General features: G+C 44.2%; 1 protein-coding gene across 1 annotated transcript; it reads right to left on the reverse strand.

Annotated features, from left to right (window-relative positions):
- Positions 1-14,287: 14,287 nt before the first annotated feature.
- On the reverse strand, positions 14,288-14,865 carry LOC136457590 (uncharacterized). Its single transcript, XM_066457622.1, has 2 exons — positions 14,455-14,865; positions 14,288-14,356 (listed from the first exon to the last, which is right to left on the reverse strand). Exons 1-2 carry the CDS (start codon positions 14,863-14,865, stop codon positions 14,288-14,290), a joined length of 480 nt encoding a protein of 159 aa, XP_066313719.1.
- Positions 14,866-16,519: the final 1,654 nt, after the last annotated feature.

Here is a 16,519-nt window from a genome sequence, read left to right on the forward strand (position 1 = left end):
TCTATTCAACCACCGCTGAAGAACATGAACATCATCCGAGAACCGTGCTTGAGAAATTGGCCCAACATCAGCTCTACGCAAAGTTCGGCAAATGCAAGTTTTGGCTACACAAAGTTGCCTTCCTAGGCCATGTACTAATAGCTGAAGGTGTTGCTGTTGACCCAGCTAAGATTGAAGCTATGAAAGAATGAGATCAACCCCGCAATGTGACAGAAGTCAGAAGTTTCTTGGGATTGGCCGGATATTATCGCTGATTCATCGAGAACTTCTCCAAGATAGCCCGTCTAATGACCAACCTTCTAAAGAAGACTAAGGAGTTTGAATGGATGTCCGAGTGTGAACAAAGCTTCTAGGAATTGAAACAGAAGCTTACCACAACTCCTGTGCTAGCATTGCCTGATATCAGCAAAGATTTCATGGTCTATTGTGATGCATCCCGTTAAGGACTTGGTTGTGTACTGATGCAAGATGGAAGAGTGATAGCATATGCGTCCCGACAGTTGAAAGAACACGAGAACCGTTACCCAACCCATGATCTTGAGTTAGCAGCAGTTGTGCATGTCTTGAAGATCTAGAGACACTACTTGATAGGCAACAAGTGTGATATCTATACGGATCACAAGAGCTTGAAGTACTTTTTCACTCAGGAAGATCTAAATATGAGGCAACGCCGATGGCTAGAGTTGATCAAGGATTATGACCTAGAAATTCACTATCATCTAGGAAAAGCTAATGTAGTCGTAGATGCTCTTAGTCATAAGAGTTACTATCACACCTTGATCACTGAATCCATACCACCTGAGCTCAAGGAAGAGATTGATGATTTCCAACTAGAGATACTACCGCATGGCTTGTTGAATGAGCTCCGCATATAGTATGATCTCATAGATCGCATCCATCAAGCTCAGGAAAGTTGCGAAGAGATCAAATATCTCCGTGGTCTGATGAAACTAGGCTACAAGACCAACCACTAAGAGGATGAGCAAGGAACCATCTGGTTCAAGAATAGAATCCGTGTTCCATCTGACCCAGTACTACGAGAGGAAATTCTATCAGAAGCTCACGATTCCAAGTACTGTATTCACCCTGGAGGTTCAAAGATGTACCAAGACTTGAAGAAACACTTCTGGTGGAAGGGCATGAAGACAGACATTGCAGGACATGTGGCACGTTGTGACACCTGTAATAGAGTCAAGGTTGAACATCAAAGGCCTACAAGTTTGCTAAAGCCTCTTGACGTTCCTGAGTGGAAGTGGGAGAGCATATCTATGGATTTCATAGTTGGATTGCCCCGTTCATAGAAAGGCAATGATTCCATCTGGATGATTGTTGATCATCTAACCAAGATTGATCATTTTGTACCAGTAAAGGCCAAGACCAATGTAGAAAAATTAGCAGATCTATATGCTGAGCATATTCTCAGACTGCATGGAGCTCCTTCTAGTATTGTATCTGATCGTGGTACTTAGTTTGTGTCCCAATTCTAGGAAGCTCTGCACAAGTCCATTGGAACCAAACTCAATTTCAGTACCGCTTATCACCCATAGATAGATGGACAGATAGAGCGAGTAAATCAGATCTTAGAAGACATGCTTCGCGCTAGTGTACTGAATTATGGCTCTGATTGGGAGAAATGCCTACCCTATGCAGAGTTCTCTTACAACAATAGCTACCAAGCCAGTATCAAGATGTCACCATTTGAAGCTCTGTATGGCAGACCTTGTAAGACACCTTTGATGTGGTCCCAACTAGGAGAAAGATCGTTCTTTGACTCCGCTAAGATCCAAGATGCAGAAGAAGGAGTTGCGCAAGTGAAGGAGAATTTGAGAATTTCCCAAAGCCGATGCAAGAGTTATGCTGACAAAAGGAGAAGAGAACTTGAGTTCAATGTGGGAGATTTCATCTATCTCAAGGTATCCCTGCTATGTGGAACTATCAGATTCCATGTGAAAGGAAAGCTTGCCCCTAGATTTGTTGGCCCATACAAGATTTGCAAGAGGATTGGAAAGCTCACCTACAAACTCGAGCTACCCAAAGAATTGATGGGTGTACATCCCATATTCCATGTCTCATAGCTACGCAAGTGTTTGAAAGTGCCCGATGAAGTAGTTCCAACTGATACACTTGACATTCAAGATACACTCGAGTATAACGAACATCCTATCAGAATTCTGGGTAGAGATACCAAAGAGACCCGAAGCAAGACTATTCCTATGTGCAAGATCCAATGGAGCAATCACACAGAGAGAGAAGCAACATGGGAGAAAGAGTCTGACCTTCGGCTACACTATCCTTATCTTTTCGAAGAGTATGTTATGCTTTAATCTTGAGGATGAGATTTTGTTAAGGGGGTAGGATTGTAACAACCCAAAAATCCATACACTAAAAATACCAACTACAAAATTTTTCTTAGAACTCCCATGTGATGATGAGTGTCATGTATAGAAACCCAACCTAAGAGATGCATTAGGTCTAACCCCAACCCTAGTCAACACATAAGCATGGCATGTCATTAGTTAACTGTGTTTATTTAAATACTAACAAATAAAGTATTGCATACATTGTTAATTCAAAATGTGATTTGGATTTCCATTTGAGTTATGAATATGCTTAACAACTCCAATAAAGTAATAAACCATAAAATAATTAATACTCAAACCAAAGAATAAAGGTTTAAAGAGAAAAACTAATTCTATTTTTGTATAACAAAACCACACCTATTTTTGTTATACAAAATAGCTAAATAAATTCATAATTTTTATATAAGAATGTTGTGGGCCTCATATCTAAAACTCCAATGAATTTGGTGCACCAATTTTTAATTCGAATTCCAAAACCAAATTTGAATTCAAAACAAAGAAGAAGAAAAACAAAATGGAAAAAGAAAAAGAAGAAAGAAATCTCACAGCAGCCAGGCCTGCTTGGCTTTGTGGCCCAGCCAGCCCAACCGCGCCCGCCATTTCCCCCAGCGCGCGTGCACGTGGCCCACGAGCTAGCCCAACACGCCGCGCATGCCCGTGCGCCCTCCGCTTCGCCTACAGTCGCTGCCTGCCGAGCCCCACCTGTCAGCTTTCCCCTGTTCATCTTCTCCACGCCACGCTCAACCGCCCACACGACCAAGGACTAACAGCGGTGGCAGGAGCGGGCCAGGGGGTCACCCCAGGGCATGGCCTTGCTCCCCCTTGCGCCGCACTCACACAACCTCATGCCACTGTTGGATGAGATGCACACACCTCCGATTCCCCCTCAATCTCCAGCCACCGATCACTGAGCTCCATGGCCGAGCTCGGCTATAAAAGCCTCGGCCCTGGGAGCCCTAGAGCTTGTCCCATCGCCCTGCCGCCACCTTGGTGGCCGTCCATGGTGCACCCAAGCCAAGAGAGCAGAGGGAGAAGAGGAAGAAGGGGGGAGTGCAGAAGCCGTGCGACGCCGCTGGTGTTGCTAGAGCAGGAGATGATGCCATGACGCCACGCTGCACTGCTTCTGGAGCTACACAGCTATGACCCGCCACTGCACCGCCATCCCATCTTCCACAGCACCATCGGTGAGCTTCTCACCACTGAGACCTCCACCTAGCCCCATGGACCTCGAAGCAGAGCCTGCGCACACCGCGCTCACGACGCCGCCGCCATGGTGCGGGCACCGCACATGCATCCGACTGCCTCGCTGGGCTAGGACATAGCTAAAGAGCATCACCATGATGTCTGGATGATAGCCATGTAGACCGTAACCCCATTAGCCGACCACAGCGCTCCGGCCATGAGCACCAGACCTCAACTGAAGTCCCACCGTGCACCGCCACCGCGGCCAGCCAACTGGAGCCGTCCAGCCACCTTGCTAGCTTCACCAGGGCACCCGCCAAGGTAAGGCCGAGCTGTTGCCCACCTTAGTTGAACACCCGCGCCGCTCGGAGGGGCTCGCCGATGAGCACCGCCACGCCGAGCCGCCGTTCGTCGTGGCTAGAGACCTAGGGAGCTTTGGCCGCCACTTTGACCCCGCTATCGCAGTCGCCATGGTGTGGGGGATCTTTTCCCCTCCTCAATTGGGCACCAACGCCTACGGCATGGCTCACCAATGAGGCACGCCGCCAGCGAGAGCACAGCCATGGGAGAAACAGTGGAAACTCCCCTCACTGGCCACCCGCGCATGAACCTGGTGCTCATAGACCGTGCCCGAGGAAAGAGAGGTAGGCTTGGTCCACCATGCACCCTGCCTTAGGTCCATAGACCAGCGCCTCTTGGTCCACCGTGAGCCACGCTCACACCCACAGCCATAGACCGTAGCCCAATGGAGGCCCAAGGTTGTGACGTGGCTGCATCATAGCCTGCCACGTGTCCGGGTCAGCCCGACCTAGACCGGCCCAACCCGAGCCCACCAAAGCCTGTTTGAGACCCGGCCCATGTTGACCGTTGACTGGTCAACGTTGACCGTTGACTGGTCAATGTTGACCATTGACCTGGCCCTACAAGTTAGTGGCACAGACACTATGGGCCCACATGTTAGATGATGACATCATGCTGACATCACACGGGACCCACACGTCAGAAGCCAACACAGCCGGGGTGACGTCATGTTGACGTCACGATGACATCAGCTGCTGATGTCAGCAGCCCAGGCCCCACATGTCAGTGACTCTGACCGTTGACCGTTGACCATTGACTCACCGTTTACTAACGTTGACTTTGACTGGACCCACATGTTAGTGACCCAAGAGCCCCTGGACCCACCTGTTAGAACTGATGACGTTGCTGACGTCATGCTAACGTCAGCTGGACCCCACCTATCAGCCCAGAACTGAGATGATGATGTCATGCTAACATCAGCATGCCACATGGACCAGTCACAGCGTGACACATGTCAGCCCAGGATTAATTCAGCCTTTTCCATTTTCAGAAATGATTTAAACTTCAGAAATTAATAACTAATTCATATGACCTCAGAAAAATATGAAACTAGGACCAAAATTCATCTAAAATCATGCTCCATGCAATGAACCCATGTTTGAGTGCATTTGGCTCTTTTGAATTTTCATTGCTTGTTTGTGCTATTCTATAGACGTCGCTAACACGACTATGATGCGATGGATGCAGACTCGAAGGAGAACCAGACAGACGAGGATCGTGAGCACCATGAGGAGAATGGAGACGACTACCCTAAAGGTGCCACATCCCACCCAATCTCATAGCATATATTACGCAAGGCTAATATAGAACTGCTATTGCTTCACTTTTACTGCTACAATCATTTTATGATAGGAATTGCATGGTAGTATGCTTACTTGAAGGCCTTTACCTTGACGCAACCTTACCCCTACATACCCTGCTATTAGGCTAGACACACGCTCACTGCTATATATTTCATTACTTATACTTCTACTATGCTTATACTACATGCGTGGTGGAAACTGGTGTTATCTGGACTATGGGAAGAGTGCTGTGTGTGTGACTTGGGTGTGTGGAGGGTGAGGGTTGTGTCGACCAAGTTGGAGTATATGACGAGCCTGGGGCAAGTCTTGCCATGGGGTGCTACCTGGGCACCCCTAGGAATGGATACCTATGGCGGGTAAATGGTATATGAGGTGGCCCTGGGTGTGAACCTGTGATGGGAGGAGCCCGGGGTGGAGGTGCTATGGTGGCACGGTAAATGGAAACCCTAATGAAGACATTCTGGCTTGGTCAACCCTAAGGACTTACTAGTACTCAGATTCATCAGGAAGCCTTACATACCACTCGCCCTATATGGTGCGGGACGGTTGGACTACATGGTAGGATATTGCCACTGCTGCTAGGTTGATAGCGGACAGTGTAAGGAGGTATGGGGTGCAGAGGATTTCCCTCACACCCTTCTGAGACTTCATGGAGACCTTGTGGACCTGGCTCATGACTCACAGTTTTAGCCGCCCCAGACTAGACTTGGAGCGTACCAGGGCTAAATGGTAGGGTGGCATTATCCTAGGCTAGAAAGCGGCCAGAATCAGCCCAGTTGATGATGGTTGGCAAGGAAGGCAGATCTTGTAGTTACGTAAAACCTCTGCAGAGTGTATGGTTGATCGATCGATACATATGCTGACTTATTGGCTATGGACCTTTCCTGGGTTTCGCTTAAACTAGATAGTGAGATGAGTCCTTCTCCTCTTCCCCCGTGAGAGAGTGTCGGTCGTATCCAGGGGCTACAGGCCTTGAGACAGTGCCAAGAGGGAGTTGGCCTATCAACTGAGCGATGGTATGGTAATGGTGTGGAGATGGTGGTGAATCAATCCTAGGATCGAAACCTGGCTCTGGGAAGGGAATGGGGTGGAATGTGTGTGGGAATGGTGTTAAAACTTGACTATACTTTTATATATACTTGATATGCTAAATGCATAGGAAACCCCAGCCTTATAGATTCCTTTTGACTATAAACAACTTGCATCCAATTTCCACAAAGCAATGCTCATAGGTTTGGGAGTGGCCAGTACAAATCGTACTGATAAATTTTGGCACACAGGTTCTGCTGAGGAGTATAGCTCCGAGGAGTTTGATGGATAAGGGGTTCGTGCCTATGCTCGAGTTTGGTGATCTTATCTTCAAGCTGTTCTGAATGAATGCTACTTTTGATTCCGCCAATGCGGCGATGTAATAATTTATGTAATTCCGCACTATTTATACTATGATAATATCGTTGTATGGATGTGATATTCGACTGAAATTTGGGTAATATGATCTACAATGGTCTTATTACACTTCGACGCTGTGGATTTCCCTTTGTGGAAATCGGGGTCATTTCAAAGAGCGGCCACAGGCGCGTCTGGAACCGAGCAGAAGGACGCCGGCGGTGGGGTGGTCGCCATGGCACTGTTCCACTTATTTACAAAATTGCCATTCATTTTCAAAGCCAAATTACTCCCAAATTTGTATAACAACTCAAAAATCTCCAAAAATAAAAGTTGCTCAAAATTCAAAGTTCTACAACTTTGCTTTTATAACCACCCCCTAATTTGGTCTACATTTTGAAATAAAATTTTGAATTCAAATAGGGGACATTTAACGAATTTTGCCTTTTCAAATTACTTCAAATTTTTCATAACAACTTTGAAAACTCCAAAAACAAACTTTGTATAACTTGACAAGCTCTACACTTTTTCTTTGAGGCTCAACCCCAAAATGTGCTTAGATTTTGAAATGAGCTTTTAGGGTAGGATTTAAATACTGAAAATCAGGGTTTTCTTGAAAATTCAAATCCAACCAAATTTTGAACTTGATTCAAACAATACAATTCAACACATACCACATAAAGGTAAACTTGTTTTAGTGTATGCATATAAAAGTTTTAACTAAATGCCAAATGCTTTGCAATGCATATGATGACATGGTAGGTTTTAGTATTTAAACACCCGAGGTGTTACAATCCTTCCCCCTAACAGAAATCTCGTACCGAGATTCAAAGCCATAGGGTAAGTAATGGAAAAGGAAATGTGTCAGTCCAAAAACATCCAAAACTTGTCCATAAAACAGCTCAGGTTCCTTTACAAACATGATTCTTATCAATAAAGCAGACTAACATTATTCTATATCAACGCAAGAAACTCTAGAGATTTTTCTAACAAGTAATCTTCGGATTCCCAAGTAGCTTCTTCTTCGGAATGTTGATTCCATTGTATCTTGTAAAACTTGATTGCCCTTCTTCGTGTGACACAATCTTTCTGATCCAGAACTCGGATAGGATATTCAGAATAGGTCAAATCAGGTTCAAGTTCCACTCCTTCAACCTCAACATTCTAATTAGGCACTCAGAGACACTTCTTTAATTGAGAAACATGGAACACATCATGCATGGCTGAAAGATGTTCGGGTAGCTTCAAGCGATATGCCACTTTTCCATACCTCTCTAAAATTTGAAATGGCCCAATATATCAAGGTGCCAACTTGCCTTTAACACCAAAATGGGTAACTCCCTTCATTGGTGATACCTTCAGATATACAAAATCTCCCTTGTTAAACACCAATGGTCTACGTCGTTTATCTGCATAACTCTTTTGTCAGGACTGATCTATCTTCAAATTACTTTGTATTTGCCTAACCTTGTCTTCTATTTCTTTCACAAGGTCAACTCCAAAGAACCTTCTTTCCCCAGGCTCAGACCAACTCAGTGATGTTCTGCATCTATGACCATAGAGTGCTTCAAATGGAGTCATTCTAATGCTCTCCTGATAACTATTGTTGTATGAGAACTCAACCAAAGGCAAACATTCATCCCACTTCTTGGAATAGTTAAGAACACAATATCTTAACATATCTTCAAGTACTTGATTGACCCTTTTAGTCTAACCATCGGTTTGTGGATGATAAGCTATACTATACATTAGTTTGGTACCTAACGAAGCATGCAATTGTTTCCAAAAACTAGAGACAAACTGTGTACCCCTATCTAACACTATGGTCTTTGGTACTCCATGTAGACTCATGATTCTTGCTAGATACATCTTGGCATACTAGATAGTAGGATATATACTCTTGACTGGAAGAAAATGTGCTGACTTAGTTAATCAATCTACAATGACCCATATTGAATCAAAACCTTTTGATGTCTTGGGTAGACCAACAATAAAGTCCATACTAATATCCTCCCACTTCCAAGTTGGAATAGGTAATGGCTGTAACTCTCCAGCTGACCTCAAATGTATAGCTTTCACCTTTTGACAAGTATCACACTTGGCTATATACCAGGCAATTTCTATCTTCATTTTGGTCCACCAAAACCTTTGTTTCAAGTCATGGTACATCTTATTACTTCCCGAATGAATAGATAGCCTAGTAGCATGTGCCTCTTCAAGAATTGACTGTCGTAACTCAGGAACCTTGGGTACCACTAAGTGATTCTTGAACCATAACACACCTTCATCATCTACTTTGAAGCATTCCGCTTTCCCATTCTTGATTCTTTCTTTGATATGTGCTATACCCTTGTTTTCTTTTTGAGCAGCAATAATCTGATCTTGAATAGTGGCTTCAATAGTTATATTGGTTAAACTACCTTGTTGAATTACCTCTATACTCAACTTTTCCATCTCTTGGCATAAAGTCAAACCCATTGTTCTTACTGTCAGACAATTGCAATGACTTTTTTGACTGAGGGCATCTGCAACTACATTTGCTTTACTAGGATGGTAATGTACTTCCAAGTCATAATCTTTAATCAATTCTAACCATCTTCTTTGTCGCATGTTCAAATCCGATTGAGTAAAGATATACTTTAAACTCTTGTGGTCTGTATAAATATGGCACGTATTACCAAGCAAGTAATGCCGCCAAATCTTCAGAGCATGAACAACTGCTGCTAACTCTAAATCATGAGTGGGATAGTGCTCTTCATGTTGTTTAAGTTGTCTGGAAGCATAGGCAATGACTCAGCCTTCTTGCATCAATACACATCCAATACCAATACCAGAAGCATCACAATAAATGTCAAATGACTTCTCGATATCAGGTTGGGCTAATACTGGTGTAGTGGTTAACAGTCTCTTCAAAGTCTAGAAAGCTTCTTCACATTTAGATGACCAGACAAACTTGGCTTGGTTCTTCAACAACTAAGTGATGGACTTGGATACTCTAAAGAAATCTAGAATAAAAAAATGGTAATACCTCGCCATTCCTAGAAAACTCCAAACCTAATGAACAGTGGTTGGCGGTTTCCAATCAAGCACATCCTTAACTTTGCTTGGATCAACAACAACTCCTTTAGCTGACAAGACATGTCTAAGAAACTATACTTCCTTAAGCCAGAAGTCACACTTACTGAATTTGGCATATAGTTGATGTTCTCTTAAGCGGGTCAGGACAATTTTGAGATGTTCCGCGTGTTCCTTCTTGTTCTTGGAATAAACTAGGATATCATCAATAAACACCACCACAAACTTGTCTAGCTCAGGCATGAACACTAAATTCATCAGATACATGAAATGAGCTGGGGCATTTGTCAAACCAAAAGACATTACCAAGTATTCATATAATCCATATCTCGTGGTAAATGCCATTTTGGGAATATCTTCAGGCTTAATCCTGATTTGGTGATAGCCTAACCTTAAATCAATCTTGGAGAAAACTTTGGCTCTGGCCAGTTGATCAAAAAGCAAGTCTATCCAAGGTAAGGGATACTTATTCTTAATGGTCACTTCATTCAACGGATGATAGTCAACACATAACCTCAGGGTCTCATCTTTCTTTTTCACAAAAATTGCAGGGCATCCCCAAGGTGATGAACTAGGTTGAATAAATCCTTTCTCAATCAACTCTTGCAACTGAGTCTTCAACTCGGCTAATTCCTTGGGAGGCATCCTATAAGCTCTCCAAGAGATTGGAGCTATTCCAGGCTTTAACTCTATGTTAAACTGAACATCCCTATCTGGTGGTAGACTGGGTAAATCCTCGGGAAAAACATCTAGGAACTCACAAACTACCGGGATATCCCTAATCTCCTTGACAAAAGTTGCACAAACTCTTTCCACTGATCTCCTTAAGGTTGGAAGTTTGATAAGAAGCTAAGAATTACTATCAGACAAACTCACCCTTAATGTCCTATGCAAAGCATCTATAATAGCCTTATGCTGATACATCCAATTCATTCCCAAGATCACATCTATATCTTGATCCTTGAGAATAATCATGGTAGTGAAAAAAATATGCCCACCCAGGTTTATGGGTACCTAGTATAACATTTCCTTAGTACACAGACATCCCCCAGGCGACTATATAAAGAAATTTTCCTTTGTTTCCCCAATTGGAATTGCATGCTTTATGACAAAGGTTCTATTGATGAATGAATGAGATGCACCAGAATCAAAAAGCATAACAGCAGGGTGATCGGCGATAGGAAACATACCCATCATCACTGGCTCCCCTTCCAGAATTTTCCCAGCTTGAATATAGAACACCCGTCCTGTCTTCCGCTCATCTTTGCCCTTCTGAGCATTCTGATTGTGGTTCTTGTTCTGTGCTTGACCCAGTTGTTGATTGGTAGGGGCCTTCTGATAATTTTGATTAGCCTGCTTGGGATACGGACATTCCTTGAAGAAATGACCGGTCCTTCCACAATTGTAACATGGATAATTATAACCCTGGGACGTTGGAGCATTGCCACTAGGAGCATTTGTCTATTGGGAATTCAGGTAGGTTATAGCAGGACAGACATTTGACTGTTGCCTGGCTTGGAACTGTGCCGGACGATAAGGAGGATGATAATGGTTGACTGGATGATAGATTATCTTTTGCCTCTTTTGATTTTCACCAAAGGATACAGATGGCACACTCTTCTTTTTCTTGATCTCCTTATGCTACCGATACTTTTCCTCAGAAGCAATTGCAATATTCACTGCCTCATAATAAGTAACATTGGCACATGCAGTCATCATTGTCTATAATTTGGTATTCGATCCTCTCATGAATCATTTCTTTTTCTTGGCATCTGTATTGACATGTTCAGATGCATACTATGACAGGTGATTGAATCTACCCACATATTGCATTACAAATTGAGCCCACAGGATCATTACCAATTAATGATTCAAGGTCATCACTCAATCTAAAATTTCAAACAAAACCTAAATCATTAAAGGTTACTATTTGCTTTTATGAATTAATTATTTAATTCAAAATTATGAAATAAATCAACTTATTCCAATTGAGCTCAAAATTTTTGGAAATGTTCATCACATGATAACTAAGTGGCAAAACAATTTTCATAATTTTTGGATAATTAATTAAGCCTATAAAAATCATGGAAACCCATTTATTAATTAATTGAGCACTTTTCATCACATTCAAAAATTACTGAAAAACAACATTTCATATTTTTCTTAAATAATATACATCACAAGGAGGTCACACAAAAAATTTCATAATTTTTGGGGCTCTAAATAAATCTACACAAAAATAACAAATTACAACACTATTCAAACATTTTAGAAAAGGAGAAAATTCATTTTTCAACTACACAGTCGCTGACAGGGTGACCCCACATGTCATCCCCGACCTCCCGCTTTGACCACGACGGTGACGGCGCTGACCGATGAAAATTCACCGACGGTGAGACCAACGGCGACGGCCAAAGTACCAAAACACTCCCCACACCACCCCGCATCGCTTGAAGGCACTAGCTTGAGCAATTATAGCGAGTTACGAGCTTGACGTCGGCCATGGCAGACGTGGCGGCTCGGCAATGCCACACCGGTGAAACAAGGCTGGTAGAGTGTAAACAAAAGGCACAGGAAGGTTTAGCAGCTCACCACGAACACGTTGGAGCAAAGAGCGAGACCGGAGAAGCAACGGTGATGCGAGTCGATGTTCACAGCGGCCACAACAGAGCAAACTTCAGCGATGGCGGTGCTCAGGCGACTATGATGGACAAAATGAGCAATCAACTGGTCATAGAGCATCTTGGGAACAAGGTGGAGCTAGAGGTGCACTGAGCAAGAGCAAAGGCTCACTGGAGAGCGTTGGCCATGATGGCGCAATCACGACGGAGAGGTTGCCGGCCACGAGGAAGAAAGGCAGCTAGCGACGATTCTCGGTGAAATCAAGTGACCACAGTTGGATGGCTAGGCACGCAAGGAGTAGGCGAAGCTATTGAGCGCTTTGCTGCGACGGCACAGACGCGGCACTGTTCCATTAGAGATTATGTGACCAAGGAAAGATACTTCTTTTAGCCAGAACTCACATTTACTAAACTTGGCATAAAGCTAATGTTCTCTAAGCTTCTGCAACATCAATCTCTAAGCTACTCCTCCATTAGAGATTATGTGACCAAGGAAAGATACTTCTTTTAGCCAGAACTCACATTTACTAAACTTGGCATAAAGCTGATGTTCTCTAAGCTTCTGCAACACCAATCTCAAATGTCCTTCATGTTCTTCTTCATTCTTAGAGTACACTAATATGTCATCAATGAACACGATGACAAACTTGTTAAGGTACTCCATGAACACTTTGTTCATCAGATACATGAAGTAAGCAGGTGCATTTGTCAGACCAAAAGACATGACTGTGAACTCATACAGTCCATATCGGGTCACAAAAGCAGTCTTGGGGATGTTAGTATGTCTTATCCTCAACTGATGGTATCTAGATCGAAGGTTGATCTTGAAAAACACACAAGCCCCTTTCAACTGGTCAAGTAGGTCATCAATTCTAGGCAGTGGGTACTTGTTCTTAATTGTGACCTCATTAAGTGACCTGTAATCTATGCACATCCTATGTGTACCATCCTTCTTTTCTACAAACAGTACTAGTGCACCCTAAGGTGAAGAACTAGGTTGAACATAACCCTTATCTAATAATTCCCTTAATTGTTTCTTAAGTTCTGCTAATTCATTCACTCCCATTCTATAGGGTCTCTTAGCTATGGGTGCAGTTCTAGGTAAAAGTTCAATTATAAACTCGATGTCTTGTTCAGGTGGCATACCTAGCAATTCCTTAGGGAAGACATCTGGGTATTTATTTACTATCCTTATATCTTCTAAGGTTGTGCCCTCCAACTGACTAACCTGGTAGATTTCTACTGCTGACTGAGTTGCCACATACACAACTTCCTCTCCAGATGAAGTGGTAAGATTCACAGAACTATTGCCACAATTAATAACTGATTTTTGGAACCTTAACCAATCCATACCCAAGATGACATCAATACCGGTGGAGTTTATGACTATAAGATTTGCTTGAAATTCTACCCCCCTTATGCTGAGAGTAGCAGCTAAGCATATCCACTCTGCTTTCAATACCCCTCTAGGTGAGCTTACTAACATGTGTTTCTTCATAACACTTATTAGAATACCATGCTTCTTTATGAATGTATATGCTATGAAGGAATGCAAAGCACCAGAATCAAAAAGTACTGTAGCTGAGTTTGAGTTGACCGGAAATGTACTGATGACCACATCTGGTGCCTCCTGAGCTATTTCAGAAGTCACGTGGTTCACCTTTCCCCAAACATAATTCTGCTACGAGTTAGCCGTCTTCTTGGGGCATCTGTTGGAGTAATGTCCCAGCTCTCCACAATTGAAGCATTTATTATCATTAACTGCATTTGGCGCTTTTGGTGCGCCATTCCTCTGTGGAGCATTGGGGGCATTGTTCCTTACAAGTACATTATTGGGCTACTGCTGGCACTAAGCCGGTGCCTTGAACTACTGCTGCTGCTGCTATGCACGCTGGGGTTGCTGGTTGCGGTTGAGACCTGTCTAGCCTTAATAGTGTTGCTGAGGTTGAGCTTGTTGAGGGTTGGCATGGAAGCGAGAGTTGCTCCCAGATTGTTGTCCCTAAAACGTCCTCTTTTTGTCCTCCATCTGGCGGCACTTGTTCTCAATCACTAAAGCCTTGTCCACCAGCTGCTGGAAGTTAGCAAAGGTATGAGACAACAGCTAGTACTGGAGACCATCATTAAGCCCTCCATAAACAGCTCCTGCCTCTTTCCGTCCTCATCTACCTCAGTCGGTGCATACCGTGACAATTGTATGAACTTGTCACGATATTTAGCAATGGTCATGCTCCCTTGCTTGAGAGCCAAGAACTCCTTCAGCTTCATCAGTCCTACAGGCACGTGGTGAGTGCAAAAGGCACTACGGAACTCAGCCCAAGCGATGGGATTAGCTTCGGTACGACCGAAGTGGAATGAGTCCCACCAATCCAGTGTAGCTCCTTGCAACTGTCCAGAAGCATATAAATACTTCTCCTTATCATCACACTGGGCAATCTCTAGTTGCCTCTCAATGGCATGTAGCCAGTCGTCAGCTTGGAGTGGGTCGGCAGAGTGCTTGAATATAGGTGGGTGTCCTTTCAGGAACTCTCCCCTCTTATCTATGGCATGAGGGGGTGCATTCCCATTCCCTTGCCCCATGTTCTACATGTTCTAGGCCATCTGCTGAAGCAACTGTGTCTGCATCATCATCAGCTACTCCATGGTGACTGGGGGTGGTGGTGGCAGTTCCTCGCCTCCCTGGTTGTTCCTTCTGGTGTTCACCATCTGTAGATGCATCATATAAGTCTCACATGTCCAAGCATATAACTCTTAAAAGATATTGGTGTAACAAGAGTAGGTGTCACAAGATCAAGACAAGAGATATATGTAGGGTATGCAAGAAGATATTTGTTCTGAACTTTTCCGGTGAGTTGGACAATAGCATTGAAGTAAAACGAGCATATCTCACTCTCTGTTTATCATCTGATTGCATATTTTACCTTTCTGGAAAGCTTATGAAATTCTCTACAACTTTCATTTAGAACACTTTTTCAGATTCTGACGTTTACTTAGTCAAATGCAGACGACAAGCAGTACTGTTTCAGAATTCTGACAGCACAGAAACCTCAACTTACAACAGTTGTATCTCACAATTTATAATAGGTATTGAGGTGATTCCAGAGCCAAAAGAAAGATGTTGAAGTCTACTTATGGTACCGACCGGTGCTCTCCCTCTGTTGGATCGCAGGTTGTATGGATGAGAGAAGGCTGGGCGTGGCTTGAAGATGGAGGATCGGCGTCGGGGCGCCGTGTTCTCACGCGCAAGGAAGAGACAGCGGCAGCTAGGGCAACTCCCGGCTCCCTAAGGAAGCCGAGTAAGATGATTACTCTTGCTTAAAAATCTAATTGTGTCTGATTACAAGTATTTATACTTCCACGAATAGAATTGCGAAAATAAAAACTAAATATGCTAACGGGCTCTCTTAGCCACTAATGGGCTTGCGCCTAGAATACTGCAGCTCGATCATAACATCTCTTCCCGCCCTAACAAATAGCTCATCCTCGAGCCGGACATCAAGGTAACGAGCTTTGAAGTCCTCGAGCGGTTCCCATGTCGCATCATCATCGGGGAGTCCGTGCCATTTGACCAACAGCTTCCAATCACCACGGCGGAGCTGAGCACGCAGAACACATTCTAGAGCCGGCAGCAGGCGCCCATCCTGAACAGGCAGCACGGTTGCTGTAACCATGGGGAGATCACCCCTCCACTGCTTGAGCAAGCCAACATGAAAAATGTCATGGAGACATGCACCTTTTGGTAGCTACAGGCAGTAGGCCACCTAGCCAATACGTTCTAGAATCTGGAAAGGGCCAGCATATCGTGGCCGCAGCTTGCCCTTTGCCAACGTTGCTAGAGTGTGGGTGGGTCAGTGGAGCAGACAAAGGAGTACCCAATCACCGACGTTGAAGTCCACTGCACGATGATGCTCATCATATCGGCGCTTGGTATGCTGCTGCGCCTGAAGAAGGCGCTCCCGGACCTCCACCAAGAAGGCGTCCCGGTCCCAGAGCATGGTGTTCGTGGCGTCTGTGTCAGTGGCCCCCTCTTGGTGGGGAAGGAGGGGTGGCAGAGGCCGGCCATAGACCACCTCAAACAGCGTCGCCTGGAGCACCGTGTGGAATGATGTGTTGTAGCAGTACTCCACCCATGGAAGCCAGTCGACCCATGAGCATGGGCGATCGCCGGTCACACAACAAAGATACATCACAATCACCTTATTGACAACCTCAGATTGGCCGTCAGTCTGAGGGT

The sequence above is a fragment of the Miscanthus floridulus genome, chromosome 1 (genome assembly GCF_019320115.1).
Source record: "Miscanthus floridulus cultivar M001 chromosome 1, ASM1932011v1, whole genome shotgun sequence".
Taxonomy (NCBI): domain Eukaryota; kingdom Viridiplantae; phylum Streptophyta; class Magnoliopsida; order Poales; family Poaceae; genus Miscanthus; species Miscanthus floridulus.